Here is an 18453-nt window from a genome sequence, read left to right as displayed (position 1 = left end):
GCCAGTTTTTTTAGCAATTCAAGTTTATATTTCCTTTGCAACACTGAAATACCTTCTCTTGATCGAGCCACCTCCATTCTCAGGAAGTATTTCAGCTTACTAAGGTCTTTAATTTCAAATTCTCTGGCCATTCCCGCTTTAAGCTTCATAATTTCATTCTCATCATCGCTGGACAGAACAATATCATTGACATACACTATGAGGACGACAATCTTCCCGGAGTTGGACCGTTTCGTAAATAGTGTATGATCTGAGTGCCTTTGGTTATACCCCTGTGCTTTAACAAATGTGGTGAACCTATCAAACCAAACCCTTGAGGACTGTTTTAGTCCATATAAGGATTTTTTTAGTTTGCAAACTTTGTGCTTGAATTGACTCTTGAATCCAGGAGGCGGGCTCATATAGACTTCCTCTTCAAGTTTTCCATTAAGGAACACATTTTTAACGTCCAACTAATGCAGTGGCCAATCTTTGTTTACATTAATTGACAACAAAACCCAAATAGTATTGAGTTTGGCTACGAGAGAGAACGTTTCAGAGTAATCAACTTCGTAAGTCTGGGTGAAACCTTTAGCAACAAGTCTGGCCTTATATCGATCAATCGTCCCATCTGATTTGTATTTTACGGTGAATACCCATTTTCATCCAACTGTCTTATGCCCTTCAGGTAAAGGCACCTGTTCCCATGTACCATTTTTCTCAAACGCCCTCATTTCTTCCATAACAGCCATTTTCCATTCAAAGTTCTCCATTGCTTCACGAAAACTGCTTGGGACCATGATAGTGTCCAAGTTGGTAGTAAACGCTTTAAATTCGAGAGACAAATTATTATATGTCATGTAGCTATGCATAGAATACTTTGCGCATGAACGAGTACCTTTTCTTAGTGTTATTGGAAGATCGAGAGAGGCATCATGATTTTCCACCTCTCTTGGTTTCTCAGCATGACTGGTCACCTGTAAATCAAGACTTTCACTAGTATCTTCCAATTCCTTGTCAACAATAGGGCTTTTCCCTTTACTATTATCACTCTCAGCTGTTTCTACATTTGTCACATATTCAGTATTACCACCTCCACCTTTTTCATCCTTTTTTTCCCTGCACTCGTTAGTCTCCATACATATATCAACATCATTAGTTTCAGGAATACACGTACCTAAACCAAATTTAGGGTTTGATTCCTGGACCGGAGCCGGCTGCTCAACAGGTGGCAATTCTTCCTTTCTACGATTCTTCCTATAGTAGGTTATCCAAGGAATCTGGTTGGTAGGGAGGATAGGACAGGCTTTTTCAGAACTAGTAGAAGGAATCAGGGTGGAATCCCCTAAGGGAATATCATAAGTGGACCAGTTAGGCTCTTCACTTAGGCTCTCCCCCTAAAGATGACTAACGGGAAAGAAAGGTTGGTCTTCAATGAAAGTAATGTCCATGGAGATAAAGTATTTTCGAGAGGACGGATGATAGCATTTATACCCACGTTGGTGAAGAGGGTATCCAACAAAGATACATTTTTTAGCACAAGGGTGGACTTTTGTGCGATTTGGGCCATGGGAGTGGACAAATGCGACACAGCCGAAGACACAGAGGGGTACATCAGAAATCAGGCAAGTAGTCTGAAAGGATTCTTTGAAAAGGTCCAAGGGATTTGAAAGTAAAGAACACGATAAGACATACGGTTGATGAGGTGAGTCGCTGTAAGAATGGCATCCCCCCACAGGTAGGACGGAAGAGTAGCAGACAATATTAAAGATCGGACAACCTCCACCAGATGGCGATTTTTACACTCAGCTACTCCATTTTGTTGGGGAGTATAAGCACACAAACTCTGGTGGACAATTCCCTTAGACACAAGAAAGTCATGGAAAAATGTGTTAAAGAACTTTCGTCTATTATCACTCCTCAAAATCCCAATTTTGGCATGGAACTGGGTTTCAACCATGGTATAAAATTGTTTAAAGGTAGAAAACACCTCTGACTTATCGGCGAGTAAGAACACCCAAGTAAGGTGTGTATGGTCATCTATGAAGATGACGAACCAACGTTTACCAATAGAGGTAGTAGTTAGTTATGGTCCCCAGACATCACTATGAATGAAGGAGAAGGGACTGGACGGCTTATAAGGTTGAGAACGAAACAAAATACGACTTTGTTTGGAACAAAAGCATACATCACAATTTAGAGACATTATATTAATATTGCGGAATAAATGTGGAAATAAATATTTCATATACTGAAAGTTCAGATGTCCTAAACGATAATGCCATAACATAAAGTCATTTTTAGAAGTAAAAAAATTTAAAGACATAAAACCAGTGTTGTGATCCTTCCTAGAAGAAACATCGTCAGAAAGGAAGTAGAGCCCCCTATCGTACTGGGCAGTGCCAATCGTCATCCCCGACTTCTGATCCTGAAACACAACAGAATCTGGTGAGAAAATAACCTTACAATTCCAATCTCTTGTAATTTTACTGACTGATAAAAGATTATATGAGATTTTAGGCACATATAATCTTTTATCACGTAATACAAAACCATCAAACGGGGAGGTATTCCCTTTCCCTGCAACTGGGGCAAAATACCCATCTGCAATTCTGGTACGTTCATTCCCCGCACTCGGACAGTATGAAACAAACAACTCTAAAGAACCAATGAGATGATTTGTGGCCTCTGAATCTATGATTCAGGGTTTTTTGCCATTAATGCTAATAAGGCCAAAAGATGGGAATGTACCTAATTGAGCAATGGCATTCATCCCGACAGCATTCAAATTGGTCTTACTATTAGCTGAGGACTGATGTTGTGTAGTCTCAGTAACAGAATCACTTACAAGAGCACGCCCAGAGTTTGATCTGTCATGTGACTTTCGTTTCTTACTGTTTGGGGGCCTGCCGTGCAGCTTCCAACATTGGTCCTTCGTATGCCACGGCTTCTTACAATGCTCACAGACAGGTATGGGCTTTTTATCACTGTCGAAATTGGACGCCTTTGAAACAAAGGCTGATGCATCAATAGAGGTGGTCACAGGATTGTTCATAACATGTGATTGGTCTTCTTCTAGTCGAATCTCTGAACACACCTCTCTAAGAGACAGGGTAGGTCGTTGACCCAATATGCTTCTCCAACCACTATCAAATTTTTGGTTCAATCCAGCCAAAAACACATAAACCCGATCTGCCTCTTCAAGTTTCAAATACTGCGTCCTATCTTATGCGCAGTTCCAGACAATCTCCTGGCACAAATCCATCTCTTGCCAAAACACTGATAGTTTATTAAAGTAGGAAGTAACGTCCATGGTCCCTTGCTTGCATTCATGGACATGTTTGTGTAACGTGTACAACCGGGATGCGTTTTGTCGTTTCGAGTACAAGTCCCTGGTTGCATCCCAGATTTCTCTAGCAGTCGCTGCATACAGTAAAGGTCGGCCAATCTGGGCCTCCATACTGTTGATAAGAACAGACCGTAACAGAGAATCCTCCCCTTTCCAGATTCTTTCTTGAGGATCACCTAGGATAGATTGCGGAATTTCTCCTGTCAGATACCCGAATTTGTGTCTTTCTTCTAGGGCTATTCTAATCGACTAAGACCATGAGAAATAATTCTCCCCATTTAGTTTTTCTCCGACCAAAATTCCTATAGAATTGCCCATGGAACCAGTTAAGTAAGTTGTATTAGGCAAAATAGAGAACGAGTTTACCGGACTCTCTGGACAATTAGGTTGTTGGGGATTTGTGCCAAGCATTGTATCGAGATCTGAAATCTGCTGGTGCAGAAAGGCCAACCATTGTCTCACATCGTCGGAGTAATGAACCGAACTACAAGCGGTTGAAAACTGGGCTACCATGGTTGACTGACCATGTCACCAGTGGGAAAATGGTCGCTGGCTGAGAGATCGCCTGTAGGTAAGAAGATTCCGGTCGGTTGTGCTACTCAAGGTGGCTGTCGGGCTGCCGCTGGTCGAATGCGCCTAGGGTAGAATCGGAGAGGTCCTATTCTCCTTGTTGGACGAGTGGGTTCACTGGATCTGACGTGAAAACCCTAGGGTACGGCGGGGCGGTCAAGTTTTTGCAAGTCGAAGCCGAAGCCCTAGGCGTGATCAGAATCTGTCGAAGGTCTAAAGCCCTAGACGCGATCAGGAGCCCAGCCTATTCATCGAGTATCTACAGGTCGAAGGTGCAATCGAAAGCTGTCGAAGAGACTCTGTCTGCCGAAGGGTTGCTGCGGATGCGGACGTCCCCGATCGGAGCCAGATCTGATCCGCCTCACGGTGGGTCTGAGGGGTTGTTGCGGCCGTACCTGATCTGAGCCGGATCAGTCGATGATGATGCAAGACGAGGCAGATCGGATCTGTTTGAGTATTCTTCAGATCTGTCCGTGTGCGACTCCCATTGACAGCGACTCTCTATTGATTGCGGCTCTCTGTTAACTGCAACTGGACGGCAGAAATTAATTTCGGTAAGGCAGCTTGAAAACACTCCTTTACCGTGATCCGAATAGCAGTTTTCATATCAAAATTCGAAGATCCACCAGCTGAAGGCGACTGTGGATGGTTTTCATCCATAATAGCTAGGGTTTCGTCCCATTGCTTTGATACCATGATGAAAATAATAAAGGAGAGAAACCAACACACAGTTTATGTGGAAACCCTAGAATAGGGAGAAAAACCACGATACAAATCTTTTCTTATTATTTTTAATTGATACACTGAGTATAAGAGAACAGGGTGAATAAATAGACAGTAGAGAGCCCTAGGGTGAGAGACAATTACAAAAATACCCTTAGGGTAAAAACCCTATTTTCAACAAATATAAAAGAGGATTAGAAAATTCTGCAGTTTATGCGTTATCCCAAATGCCGTCACCAATGAAGTTGGGTTTGTTGAATGTTATGGGTAGTATTAATCCAGCAATCTTTAGCAGGTAGGTCGATTTAGATGACGAGCTACGGGGGATCCGGGACTTTATTCAAGTTGGAAATCCACACCCTCAAGGATACTCTCTGAAAGGGGAGTTATTATTATACAAATAGAGATAGGTACTACCTCCTTCGTCACCAACAATTCCATTATTACTCCAAGAATTTCATAATAATCCGGTGGGAGGCCATAATGGAACGGTCAAGATGTATCAGGGTCTCAAAAAAGAGTTTTCTTAGAAAGGAATGAAGGCTCGAGTGCATGTGTTCGTAGGTGATTGCTCCATTTGTCAACAAGCCAAATATCTGTCTTTCGCTTCAGCAGAATTGTTACATCCTTTGCCCATACTAGAGCTGATCTGGGACGACATCAGCATGGATTTCATTGATGGATTATCAAAATCTGAAGGGCACAACTCCATCATAATATTGGTTGATCGTTTATCGAAATACGTCCATTTTATCATACTCCATCATCCCTTCACAGCAGCCACGGTAGTAGGGGTTTTTCCTTCGGGAAGTAGTAAGATTACATGGCATCCCGCGAAGCATCGTATCAGACAGAGATAAAGTATTCAGGAGCCTTTTCTAGGAAGAGTTATTCAAATTGATGGGAACCCAATTGAAACGAGGCACGTCATATCACCCACAAAACGACGGTCAGACAGAAGTTGTCAATAGTGGGCTAGAAGCATACCTATGTTGTTTTGCCATGGAAACACCAACTAAATAGTCCAAATGGCTAGCACGGGCAGAATACAACTACAATACTTCCTATCACACAGCTATCAAGAAATCACCATACGGAGAGGTGTATGGCCGGCCTGTACCTCCGTTAGTATCATATGAAGCAGGGACCGTTGTGGTGGGGGAAGTGGACATCCTATTAAATTATAGAGATGGGATGCTGAAACACATTAAGGCCACACTAGAAGCAACACAACAACGAATGAAGTCTCTTGCAGATGCTAAAAGACGGGAGGTGAACTTTGAAATATCTAATTTGGTATATATCAAGCTTAAACCATATCGCTAAAGCTCCCTATTCATCCATAAACAGTCGAAGCTCTCTTCTTGCTGCGTAGGCCATTTCCAAATCATTCAAAAAATTGGCCCGATGGCATATAAGCTCAATCTTCCCACACATCAACATCCATCCAGTGTTTCATGTGTCTCAACTATGGAAGGCCATCGGCACATTATTACCAAAGATAACAACTCCTTCTATGTGGCAGAAAGACGGGCAATTACACCCTCATCCAATGGTTGTTTTAGGCGTATAGAAGGTCGGTATAACAGTCGTATCTCCAACCCATTTTGAAGTCCTAATCCAATGGAATGGCATGACTCCAAAAGATGCAATATGGAAAACGGACTGCAAATCAATAAACAATTTCCATATTTTCACCTTGGGGACAAGGTGGTCTTTTAGGGGGTGGGAAGTGATAGGCCCCCGATTCTTAAGAGGTATGAAAGGAAATGAAAAAAGGAAGGGGGATCAAATGTAAATAAGGGAGGAGAATCAAATGTAAATGGGTGAGGGATATGGGAATAAAATTTGTTATGGGTTGTGAGTGATCTTGTGGGTCCTGAGAAAAAGATTCGGTTAGTTACAAAATAGATTATTTAAGGGAAGGAGGGGGGTGAGCTAAGAATATCTTGATTGTATTTTGTGAATGCTCAATGAACTTGTAGGGGGGAGTCTTGACTCCCTTGAAAAATTTTGCCAAAAGAGTGAATATATAATCCAAGTTCTATCAGATTTCTCTATTGAATGGCACTATCTTCTACTCTAACTGAAATTGATTGTTGGATTGAAGCAAATCATCAGCCACGCTCTTCAACAATATTTCTTTTCTTCATGTCAATAGAGAATGTAATAGGGTTGCAGATTCTTTAGCTAAAGCTGCTAAAGATTTGTTGTTTATAGGTGTTTGGATGGAAAATTCCCCAACCCATTTCCTTCATCTGGCTGATAAGGATATTTCCTCTCAATCTTGCCCTCTGAGGCGTTAATAAACTTTCTATTTTGATTTTTAAAAAAAAATCTATATGTGCATGGGTGTAATTCAAAATTTGTAACTTTACGTTGAATACCTAAATCCATGACTAGAATCGTTCTCTTGTGAGCAACCCTCCCTATTAGTGAAAATCAATTGGAGGCTAAAAAAATACAATACATTAAAACCATAACCACATATATTTATAAATTGACTCTAGAGTTTCCCAGTCTTCTAAGGTCGATGAATAGGTATATGTTCAACAGGTCACACCTCTAATTAAAAGTAAAGAAATCCTAAATTAGTCCAATTATTGTACCATGGATAACAATACGTAAACGTATAATTAGAAACTTTGAATTGTTACCTATAAATGAATTAATCTAATTAATTCCAGCAATATTTAGGGTGTATTTGAAATACATTTTCAAGATTTTAATTTAAAAATAAGTCATTTGAAAAAAAATTGGAGTGTTCAACAACTACTCAATATAACTTTTCAATAAATTTTCAAGTGTATTTTAATCTATTTTTATAAAGAATATTTAAATAAAAATGAATTCTTTAAAAAATAATTTTTTTCAAGTCAATCCATAGGGCCCTTAATCCATGATTTTTGTTTCTTTTGAAAACATCTCGTAAAAACACACCAACTATCCACGTTACAACAATAGTAAATACACGAGGTAGTATATATGGAAATTGTAGTTTAATCTAAAGATGATAAAACTCACTGAATATATTTATTTAGAGATGGAGAATTTTAGTTTATTACATGAAAAGACATTATTAATTAATATGATTTATATAAATAATAACAAAGTATACATACATATATAAATATATATTTGAAGCAAATTAATTAAATTATCTGAGTTTCTTGTCTTTGACAGGTCCTCTTGGGATCTTGTTGAGGAATTTGGCATCAAAATTTCTGTAAGATTTCTTGGTTTGAGAAATGGCCTTCCCAGCAAACTGATCAACCTCTTCTTCATACTTTTCATACAGAAATGGCAAAGTTTCCAATGCCACAAATCCTTCACATATATAACATACATCAATTTTTCGATGAAGATTATATTATAAATTTTGTCAGAAGAAAATTACAATTTAGTTCTTATGGTTAAGATAAAATCTTATAAATGGTCTCTATGATTCGATAAAATCTTTATAAATAATGCTAATTAATGTAGGAACCATTTATAAAGATTTTATCGAATCATAGAGATTATATTCCAAATATTAGTTACAGGGACTAAATTTTTAATTTGTAATTTAATTTATAACAATGTAGAGTGTGAATGAGATGTTTCTTACCGAAATAAAGGAGATTGAGAAAGCTAAAATACGATCCAATCACTGACAAAAGATACAGGGAAACAATTGCCTGAAAAGGTGATCATTAACAAACCCATGAGAAAATGTCCTCTACTTCAAGTTATTCTATTTTATCATTTTAAGTTTCATGAAACTTAATTTTGAAGGGGAGATATTTATCCTTTCTTTGCCTACATTAAAACTTCCTTTGCTAATCTTTTTATTTTTGTTTTTTTTTTTTTTTTTTTTTAAAAATTAAGCCTATATCATCTACATTTCTTACCATGATTTACGTTTTTCTTAATAATAATGGTTGAATTCTTAGTTAAATTCCAAAAATCGAAATTACTTTCTGAAAACTACTTTTTTTTAGTTCTCAAAATTTGATTTAGTTTTTTAAACCATTGGTAAAAAAACAAAAACAAAAAATAAAATGTTTACAAAATGGGACCTAAATTTTTTACAAATAAAAAAAGAAAGAACACAAATATTTACTTCTCTAAAGGAAATAATTGTTGTACCTAATCTCATGTTTTTATTGTCTTTAACATCGTAAAAGTCAAATTTTTTAAAAAAATTATTTTTTATAAAAAAAATTGACACATGATAGCCTTTCATTGAGTGTTGTCTGAATTGCACAAAAGATGTGCAGTCTAGGTTTCTTTTAATATTGTTTTTAAATATAGAAAAATAAATTAAAATATTTACAAAATATGACAAAATTTTAAAACTGCCAATGAAAGAAGCTGATAGACACTAATAGACTTTTATCAAGTTAGTAAATAGATAACAAATTAAGCTAATAATTCATAGATAAGATTAGTGTCTATCATTGATAGACCGTAACATTTTACTATATTTGTAAATAAGTTGACTCATTTTTGTATATTTGAAAATAATTTTTATATGTAACTAAAAAAAATGGTGATTTATAATTTTAATTTTAAAATAAAAATGATAATGTGATATTTAGAAATGTTGAAAAGGGAAAAGATGCATACACATATAAATAAATTTTAAAAAAAATACCAGAAAGAAGAGTGGGAGATCTTTTCCATAAGCGATATCGAAAATCTTGGTTAAGAACTGATTGATTCTTTTGTGGAAAGTGGAAGCAACTTCTTTGAATGTTGATTCTTTTAATATTGCTTCTGGAAACCGTGGAGGATTCCTGTTCGTATATTTATATATATATATAATATCATCCCAATTTTATCAGCAATTAATTCCAATAAAATATATATATATAATCCAACCACACACAACTTGCATATCAGTATATATAATATATACACATTTTTGTAATATATCTATATAAGTATACATTTTAGTCCTTTAAAATAAGTCTTAAGGTCTATTTAGATTGATTAGATAAACAAGTCATTATTATTTAAACTACTTCGATAAAAAAAAATATTTCAAAAATTATTTTGAGTGGTTGCTAAATATTTCAATTTTTTTTTTAAAATAACTTGTTTTCCAAATTAAACATTTGAAAAGTTAACTCAAATACATTTTGAATGTTAATTAGTTTATGGCTAACTTTTATGGTAAAAATGATAGCATCAAGTAACTAACTTCATAATTATCTTTTCTTTAAAAGATTAACTTCAAACTCCCAATAAGTATTTATTTAAAGAACATCAACTAAATTTAAATTTTTGAAAGTGGGGGAATAAATGAAATGAATTTCAAAGTATAAGAATTCAAATGATATTTTAGCAATATATTATATTAAAGATATATATTTACCAATTTGATATAGTACTAGTGAAAGAAAAACACATCATATTAACAACTAAAATGTTGCAAGTATTTATATCGACGATAAGATGTAATTTGCTTTTAAACTTAGTGATACATTTTAGTACGCATGAGAGTGATGTAATAGTAAACCCGAACATAATTCAACTACTTAATTTATGTATATACTCGGTAGAGAAAATGATTTGATGAGTATAGAAACATATACCATTTGAAAAATTCAGCACCAGTGCACCAAATGAAGAAGATGAGCATGGAGGTGATAGAGAGGTGGCAAATGAGAGTGACAAAGTTGTATTCAACAACCTCAAACAAAAACCATAAAACTGTCATTCCCAACAGCAATCCAGCCGACAACTTCGTGTCTTTCCATAACAATATGTCCGCAACTGCCCATATTATCCAAAATTATATTATTTTTCTCATTCATCATCATCAACAACACATTACCATAAAGAACCCAACAAATATTTCCCACATAAACAAGAAAGAAATCTAGAGGTTGGATTAATTCCTTTAGGTACCACTCCAATTGCTGGCTTCAATTTTCCTCACTTTATTTATCACAATATAACATGTTGCATATACGAAGAGTAATCAAATTAACTAGGCATTATTGGAATTTTTTTACCTCTCCCTCCTCCAAAAATTTCATGAATTGGGCGGCGGCGGCCGAAGAGCTTCGACGGAGGTACCGAGTCATCGTCAGAGTCGGAGTAGGTCGACATGATATGGGAGAAAGAGGTGAAGTAACTAAGAGGTCAAGGATTTGTTTAGAGGTCTTGCAATGAGGTGGCTATGGGAAGGTTTAAAATTAGGTGTAGTATATGAAAGGGGGGGATGGAGGGTTCTAAGCTTGATAGTAAAGAAAGCTAAGTTAAAGGAAGGAATGGCTTGTGGGATATGGCTGTGTGGCTCTCTTTCTTTTCCTTTTGCATGCCCTTTACTACAAGAAAGGCAGTTCCTCATCTTTTCATGTCAATTCATTTCATGGTCCTTATAAAGACAATGACTTGTATATGTTAATCAACCTTGTATATTTGGTTTTTTATTCTACAACTATATATATTCTTAATATCATTGAACTGTTGCCATTCTTTTGTTGGGATGTTGTCGTAGTGTTGTAGAAAGCAAATGTAACATGGAATCTTCGTTTAGCGAATGATGGAGTGCGTGGAGGAAAATTTTTCCATACATATATATGTATGATTCTTTTTGCTTACTACTTGAATAATTTGATATGTTTGTATATAACATCCTCAGTTTGGAATAAATTGGGATTAATTATCATAAATTGTTGGGCTTTATTTTTATTTTTATTTTTTTTTAGTTTTTGGATTTTGGAATAACTTAAAACAATTGAGGAGATAATGATGTGGTTTTAAATTGATTTAAATATTTGAAAAGATTTAATTTGTATCACATTGATGGAGTTTATGCACTTTAATTTTAGTTTTTGGAGTCTAAATTAAGGTTATTTGAGAAGTTAATTGGTTTATTAATTTGATAGAATTTTTTGGAGATTTTGAAGATATTGTGATAAAATATTTTATTTATCTTTTTAAAACTTGAAAAAAATGAAAAAAAAAATGGGATATTTGAAATTAAAAGAGAGTGAAAATAGGCAAAAAAAAATCAGAAAAAAAGACGCAGTTCAATTTTTCAGCAACAACTTCCACAAAATTATTGATTTTCGAAGTTTGAAACATTGGATTGTGTTGAAATTTGGTCAATCTGTTCATGACATATAGAGTCTCGTTTTGAATGGTTGGATCATTGTTTAGAGCTGTGGTTTGTCGTAATTGCTGCTGAATAGAATCTGTAAAATTGGTAAACCCCCCTTCCCTCTCACTCTTGCAAACCTTCCTCATGCAAGACCCTCACTACCAGTCGCTAGTCTAAACAATTTGCGTCTTCTGATAGCAATGCCCGCTGCCTGTCTATGGTTTCCACCACCGCCATTGTTGCTAGCGCCATTATCGCCGGAATTGATATTTTGAGTAAGTTATTTAGTGTTTTATGGGTTTTCTTAGAAGATCTTGAATAACCATTATATTTTGGTTTACATTTTGGCTTACCCATATTATTTTGATGTTAAAATTGGATTTTATAGACGCTCAAGGTGTTTTCCGACAAGATTAAAATTGTTCGGCGTCCTTCTTTATAAGGTTTTAGGTCTTTGTTGAGAATTTTTGGATACCCATTAAGTATCAGCTTAACTTTTGTTTTAATTGTGATTTTTGGAGGTTGAATTAGAAGGTCTGTTATTGTCCATTAGAGTTAAAGGTTGATTTTGATGATATAGTTGTTGGATCGTGTTGATTTTGAAGCTTCGAAGTGGTGTTGGATCAAACCACGTGTTGGGTAAGTTGTTTGTTGACATTTGGGTTCAGTTATGATTGGAATTGTGTCCTAAACATTGGGATTTAATTTCGATTTATGTTTTTGGATTTATTCAAGATTCAAGGTTTTGCGAAATTAAATTACTAGCTATTTGGACTTAATTCTAAGATAAGTGATTTACTACCGGTTCGTTCCTCGAACCCAAGTTTGTGTTAAGGTTGTGATTGCACTGAAAGCATGATTATATTTTGATGAGTTGAATTGATATAACTTGTTAGGTTGGACTGTTGAGGGTGTTCTAGAAACCTATGTTAATGTTATAGAAAATATGATATTATGTGAAGGTTATGTTATGTTTGATTGATGGATGAACTGTTAAGAATATTTTGAAAACTCATGAGATATGTCACTATGTTTATTATATATGTTATGGCTTGTTATGAATTTGGACAATGTATGTTGAATGTTGGATTGATGGTGATTGTTAGCACCCCTATCGGATTGTGTTTGTAAATCCCTAAACCTATTTTACTAATTAATTGTGTTTAAGTTTTTATGATTATGAGTTAGTAGTGTTTATGTAGTTGAATGTTATGTAAGTATGTTATGATTGTGTATAATATTTAAAAGAGGAAAATTTCCTAAGTATGAGTAGTTGAGCTCTCAGATGAGACAAGAAAACTAACACTTGATGGAAATCAGAGGACTAGATGCGATGAAGGCATATGTTACTATGTGAGTAAGGGTCCAAGGGCTATGCGATGACAAAGAGCATTGAGGCACGTGTAGAGGTTAATGAAGGCATTAATGTGCGGAAGGCCTAAGCATGAGCGCCTAAGGCAAGCAAGTATATTCGCGGGCTAGCAATGCGGTCATTGAGGGAGTACAGCATTGTTTATGCATTGGGTAGAAGGGAGACTTGCATGGATGCAAGCCTATATATTGGTAAAAGGCTTAAGCACCCAGCTTAATCACCCAATTAGTGGGCTAAGTGGCCTGATTAGAGGCCATAAGTGAGCTTAGTGCATCAGGTGTCATCTTAGGGATGTTATCTGATCATGAAGCCCTTAATATAAAAGAAAGTTAAGAATGAGGAGCTCGGTTTGGGCATTCTACTCGTGCTAAAGGATTTTTACTGCCAACCTGAAGCTTGAACAGTGAAGAAGTTAATCCAAACTTTTTGGAGGGAAATTCTTATGGAATTTAGCTAAAAGTTGAATAATTCCTCAAGCGCTTGAGATACTCAGGTTACTCGGACAGGTTGTAAAGATTGAAGAATTCCAAACTCATAGAAAGGAATCAGCGACTGGAATTTTAAGGCAAGTTAGTTAAGATGTTTGGGAATGAGTTCTTAGAAGGAAGTCTCATGAGATAAAGTCTGGAATTTGAGTTCTTCGAGCTGGAAAAGTAAATCTAGAATTTTTGGTTGGATGAGCAAGCAAGCAACTACCACCCAAGCATAAGCAAGTAGCTGACCGGCTGAAGTCAAGTATGGGCTAGTGTACATAGGTGAGGGTATGCGATAGAGTAAGCAGGCACTGACCAAAGTGAGCACACCAAGTGTGTGAGAGGTTACGTACAATGGAAGAGGCGCGTTGAGGATTGCGGCCATGAGCGCCCATCGCATAGGCAAGGTAGATGCATCCTAATGCCAATGAGCACTGTATGCGGATTGCTACCCACTTAACTAATCGTAAGGTAAAACCTGATTAAGGGTGGTAAAGTGCTGAGTCCTCTAATGAAAAATACATCATATAATTATATCTAACTTCTTAAGTACTACTGATTCCTCTAATGAAAAATACATCATAGTCCTACTATGTTAGAGGAAGGCTAGAAGAGAGTAGCTCATTCCCGGCAAAGTAAATCCTTCTCAGGCGAAAAAAAGATATGGCACCACATTGTTCAATTCCCGGAATCAGCCCTTAAGAGAGCAATTTATCTACTTACCCCTGAATCAGGGAAGGAGTGAATTCCTTCTTGTGTAGTTGAGTTCCCAGCAAAGTGGTAGGTTTGAGTCGGCAATCTGGCCACTCACACCCATACAAATCAAAGAACGGCCCTCATAGGTAGGAGTTCCCAACTCACTCAGGATTAAGGTCATGTTACCTATGGTCATCCTAGTGAAATGAAAGTTTCTGTCATGAACGGCATTATATAACGAGACTAAACATTTTGTGGTCTGGTCTTATACAAACTCTTTTGTATAGAGAATCCCCACTCGCATGTCTGAACATAAATGTTCAAGATCAGACCATTTATAACATTTTACAACACTTGTAACATCTACAAAGCGGGTCACACTCGTAGCGTCAACAGGATAAGGTTCCCCTCATTTATCCATATACTATAGACTATTTAGGTTATCACTTAAAGCACGATCCACTTGTATGTCGTCACATACATGCTCAAGTTACAACGATAACTAGGGATCTTAGTTTATTGGTTTGTGGTTAATGCAACTAAAATATCACATATTTCATAGACTGTAGTGAAGAAAATATCTCATATTATTACATCACAAAAGTTTGTTCATACAAATGTTTACAAACTACAGGACCCAACGAGATTTAGGGCGTCAACCCCAACACTATTTTGATTGAAAAATAAATTTACAGTAAACATATAATATATGCATTCATAAACAAATTACAACATGTTTTTTATAAAGAAATAGAGTTCAAGAGATACTACCTTTGAAGAACTTTTCTTCTTATAAATCCCTCGAACAGTCATGAACTCAAATACAACAACCCTTGAAGACTTTCTTAAAAAAAAAAAAAAAAAAACTTCACGAACCAAAATAGACACTACCACAAGGAGCCTTTAGTATACTCAGGGTGAGAGTCTAGGAGTGATGGGTTCTAACTATTTTGTTTTGGAGAGTTTGTTTTAGTTTAGAGGAGGAAGAAGATTGAAGAAGACACAAAATGATTCTGCGAATTTTCTATTGTCTAGTAAAAGCTTCAATCATGTAGGTTCTCACGTAAGTCTATAAGGAAGAATAGAATCTAATTCTTTTATTCCTTTTTTCATAAAACCAATTAACCACCCACTAAGGTGGTTGGAGAGAAATTAGGAATTGTTGATCAAAATAATAAAATTAATATAAATAAATATGATAACTTATCATATTTTATTATATTAAACTATATATTATATCAAATATAACATTTAACCTATAGTTTTAATATTGTATCATATATAATATAAACTATAGTTCATTTGTCTTATTTTATGGCATTTAATATAAATTATATTTATATTAAATTTAACAACTATGAATCACATTCATAGAAAATATATTGAATCTCATTCAAATATTTATTCCCTTAAAATAAACTATAATGTATGAAATACATTATAACAATTATATCATATATAATTTAATTAATTTAATTATATCATATATAATTAAATACCCTCTTATTAATTTGAACAATTCAAATTGACCAAAAAATTTATTCTCAACTAAAGCCTTTTGAGCTACCAAGGGGACCTTATGGACCTGTAACTTGAAGCTCCAACGGTACGTGAATAATTAATTAAACTCTTAAATTACATTATCCATCATCCGTTAACTTTCGGGTAATCCACTAAAGACCGACAGTTGCACTCTTCTCACTATAGATATATTTCTGTGTCCATTGGATATAACCAATCGACAGTACGATGACCCTTTACAAATTGCTCGTAAATATAACTAGGTCAAATTACCGTTTTTCCCCTGTGGTTACCTCTAACTCTTTAAGTACCACTGATCCCTCTAATGAATAATAAATCATAGTCCAATTATGACTAATCCCCTCTCGACTCAGGAAAGGGTGCGGTACCACATTGTTCCAAACCCAGAATAAACCCTTAAGGGAGCAATTTATCTACTTACCCTTGCTTCGGGAATGAGTGAATTCCATCTTGTGTAGCTGTGTTCCCAGCTCCCCAATTAGACGAATCCCTAAAATGGTAGGCTTGTTGAGTCAGCGATCTTGCTACTCACACCCATACAAATCAAAGGACCATCCTCATAGGTAGAAGTTCACAACTCATTCAGGATTAAAGTTATGTTACCTATGGTCATCCTGGTGAAATGAACGTCTCGATTATCAATAGCGTTATATAATGAGACTAATCATTTTGTGGTCCGATATTATATAAACTCCTTTGTATAGAATATCCCCGCTCGCATGTCTAATACATGAATGATCAGGATCAGATCATTTGTAGCACTTTACAATAATTGTAACACCTACAAAGCGGGCCATAGTCGTAGTGTCACCAAGATAAGGTACCCAACCTTATCCATATACTATAGATCATTTAGGTTATCACTTAAACATGATCCACCTGTATGTCTCCACATATATGTTTAAGTTACAATGATAACCTTGGATGTTAGTTTATTGGTTTGTGGTTAATGCAACTAAAATATCACATATATTTATAGACAAAGTGAACAAAAATATCATATCTTATTAATCATAATATTTTGTTCATACAAAGTTTACAAACTATATGACCTTACAAGATTTAGGGTATCAACCCCAATACCTACTACTGAAAATATGGTAAGGTAGGCAGAATCCTGTTTAGTTCTACATGCACGTAAGATCTACGTTATCAATGTTGATGAGATTAAGCAAAAAGGCTCCCTCTCAACTAAGTAAGACTCTGTGCGTGTGCGTGTGCGTGTGTGTGTGCGCGTGCGTGCGTACGTGTGTGTGTATGCATGTGCGTATGTATGTGTGTGCATGCGTGCATGTGTGCGTGTGTTGTGTGTGTGTGTGTGTGTGCACGCGTGCGCGTGCGTGTGTGTGTGTGTGCGTGTGTGTTTGTATGTGTTATATGTGTGTGTGTGTGTGCGCGCGCGTGTGTGTGCGCGTGCGCGTGTGTGTGTACCCGCGCGCGTGTGTGTGTGTGTGTGTGCACGTGTGTGCGTGTGTGTACACGTGCGTACATGTGTGTGTGTGTGCGCGTGCGTGCGTGTGTGTTGATAGGATGTTGAAATTATAAACTGTTAATTAGGTTTTGACATAAGATGATTGACGACTACTGTCCTCACATCTCTTCTCAGATTTAGAGGATAATTTGGGAGAGGGTGTGATAGTGTTCATCCCTTGAGTATGTTTCGGCGTCTTTATAGGATCGCTACCTACGATTGTATTATTGTGTCTCTTCGGACTCATTACCTATGAAAGTGTGCCTTTGGGTTTTCCTCTTATGTCTATGCTTATGTCTATGTTAGGATGCACACCTTTGTCTTGATAAGGATACTAATTTGTACACCTAGTGGGCCTAGTAATGGGTCACTTATTGGGTTTTTTTTTATATATACTCACTCTTTATCTATATTTTTTAGGTAAAGGAATGGACAGAACAACGAATGACAAGAGGAATCCGTGATCGGGCCATAGGATTTGACAACGCTTCTGCATATGTTGTTTTTTTATATTTGCAAGTTTTTAACTTTGTAATTAAACCTTTAAATTCTCTGAACATTTCAATAGGTTTTTTATTTAATTTATTTTAAATTAAAGTTAGGAGTATCCCAAACAGCTACTTTATTTTATTTTGTTATCGTTTTATACAATATATTATATTTATTTTATGTTATATATTATATATATATAAATATATATGTTAAAATTCCATTCTGAGATTTATGCATACATATAGTAGTAGTCTGATTTCCATTCTAAAAAGTCGGGTCGTTACAGTTTGAACAATGATTATAAATAAAATATTTTCCCATGTAATTAAATTTTTTGTGAGGATATAGAAAATCAACAATATAATATTAATGGTATGATTCAATTTTACATTTCAATTTACTAAAGTGGCCCCTCTACAAATATCTTACTCATTGCCACAAACAAAAAAAAGAAGTGTCGTATAACAAGAAAAATATATCGATAACACGAAGAATGCCTAAAAAAATACTTGCTAAGTTTGGCTACCACCCTTCTAGGGGAAGTGAGTGAAGAGTCAAGATACACCCCGGTTGCTGTCTTAGATCCATTTTCAATAGGTCACCCGATATAAAATTGTCTCAAGTTAAAGCACACTTAACTTTGAAGTTTATGTGATTGAGCCACAAAAAGGAAACTACACCTTATTACTA

General features: G+C 35.8%; 1 protein-coding gene and 1 long non-coding RNA gene across 3 annotated transcripts; one reads left to right on the top strand and one right to left on the bottom strand.

The window, feature by feature from the left end:
• Window positions 1-7687: 7687 nt before the first annotated feature.
• On the bottom strand, window positions 7688-10873 carry LOC120083430 (reticulon-like protein B9). The gene is made up of 5 exons (XM_039039191.1): window positions 10624-10873; window positions 10201-10381; window positions 9258-9399; window positions 8229-8298; window positions 7688-7948 (listed from the first exon to the last, which is right to left on the bottom strand). The coding sequence occupies exons 1-5, from the start codon at window positions 10718-10720 to the stop codon at window positions 7779-7781; spliced, it is 660 nt and encodes a 219-aa protein (XP_038895119.1). The 5' UTR covers window positions 10721-10873; the 3' UTR covers window positions 7688-7778.
• A 335-nt stretch (window positions 10874-11208) lies between these two features.
• On the top strand, window positions 11209-17878 carry LOC120083649. 2 transcript variants are annotated; one of them, XR_005483485.1, is made up of 4 exons: window positions 11209-11992; window positions 12106-12160; window positions 12298-12356; window positions 17692-17878. It is a non-coding gene; the product is annotated as an uncharacterized LOC120083649 (long non-coding RNA). The 2 variants fall into 2 exon arrangements; XR_005483486.1 differs by lacking the exon at window positions 12106-12160.
• The last annotated feature ends 575 nt before the right edge of the window (window positions 17879-18453 follow it).

Source organism: Benincasa hispida, chromosome 8 (assembly GCF_009727055.1).
Source record: "Benincasa hispida cultivar B227 chromosome 8, ASM972705v1, whole genome shotgun sequence".
NCBI lineage: Eukaryota > Viridiplantae > Streptophyta > Magnoliopsida > Cucurbitales > Cucurbitaceae > Benincasa > Benincasa hispida.
This window is presented reverse-complemented; position numbering and strand designations above follow the sequence as displayed.

Excerpts from the sequence above, each read along its gene's own strand:
- LOC120083430 (XM_039039191.1), bottom strand. The coding sequence starts at position 10,720 with ATGTCGACCTACTCCGACTCTGACGATGACTCGGTACCTCCGTCGAAG. Across the intron at positions 9,400-10,200 it reads GGTGCTGAATTTTTCAAATG|GAATCCTCCACGGTTTCCAG; the intron begins GTATATGTTTCT and ends ATATACGAACAG. Across the intron at positions 8,299-9,257 it reads ATCTCCCACTCTTCTTTCTG|GCAATTGTTTCCCTGTATCT; the intron begins GTATTTTTTTTA and ends TCACCTTTTCAG.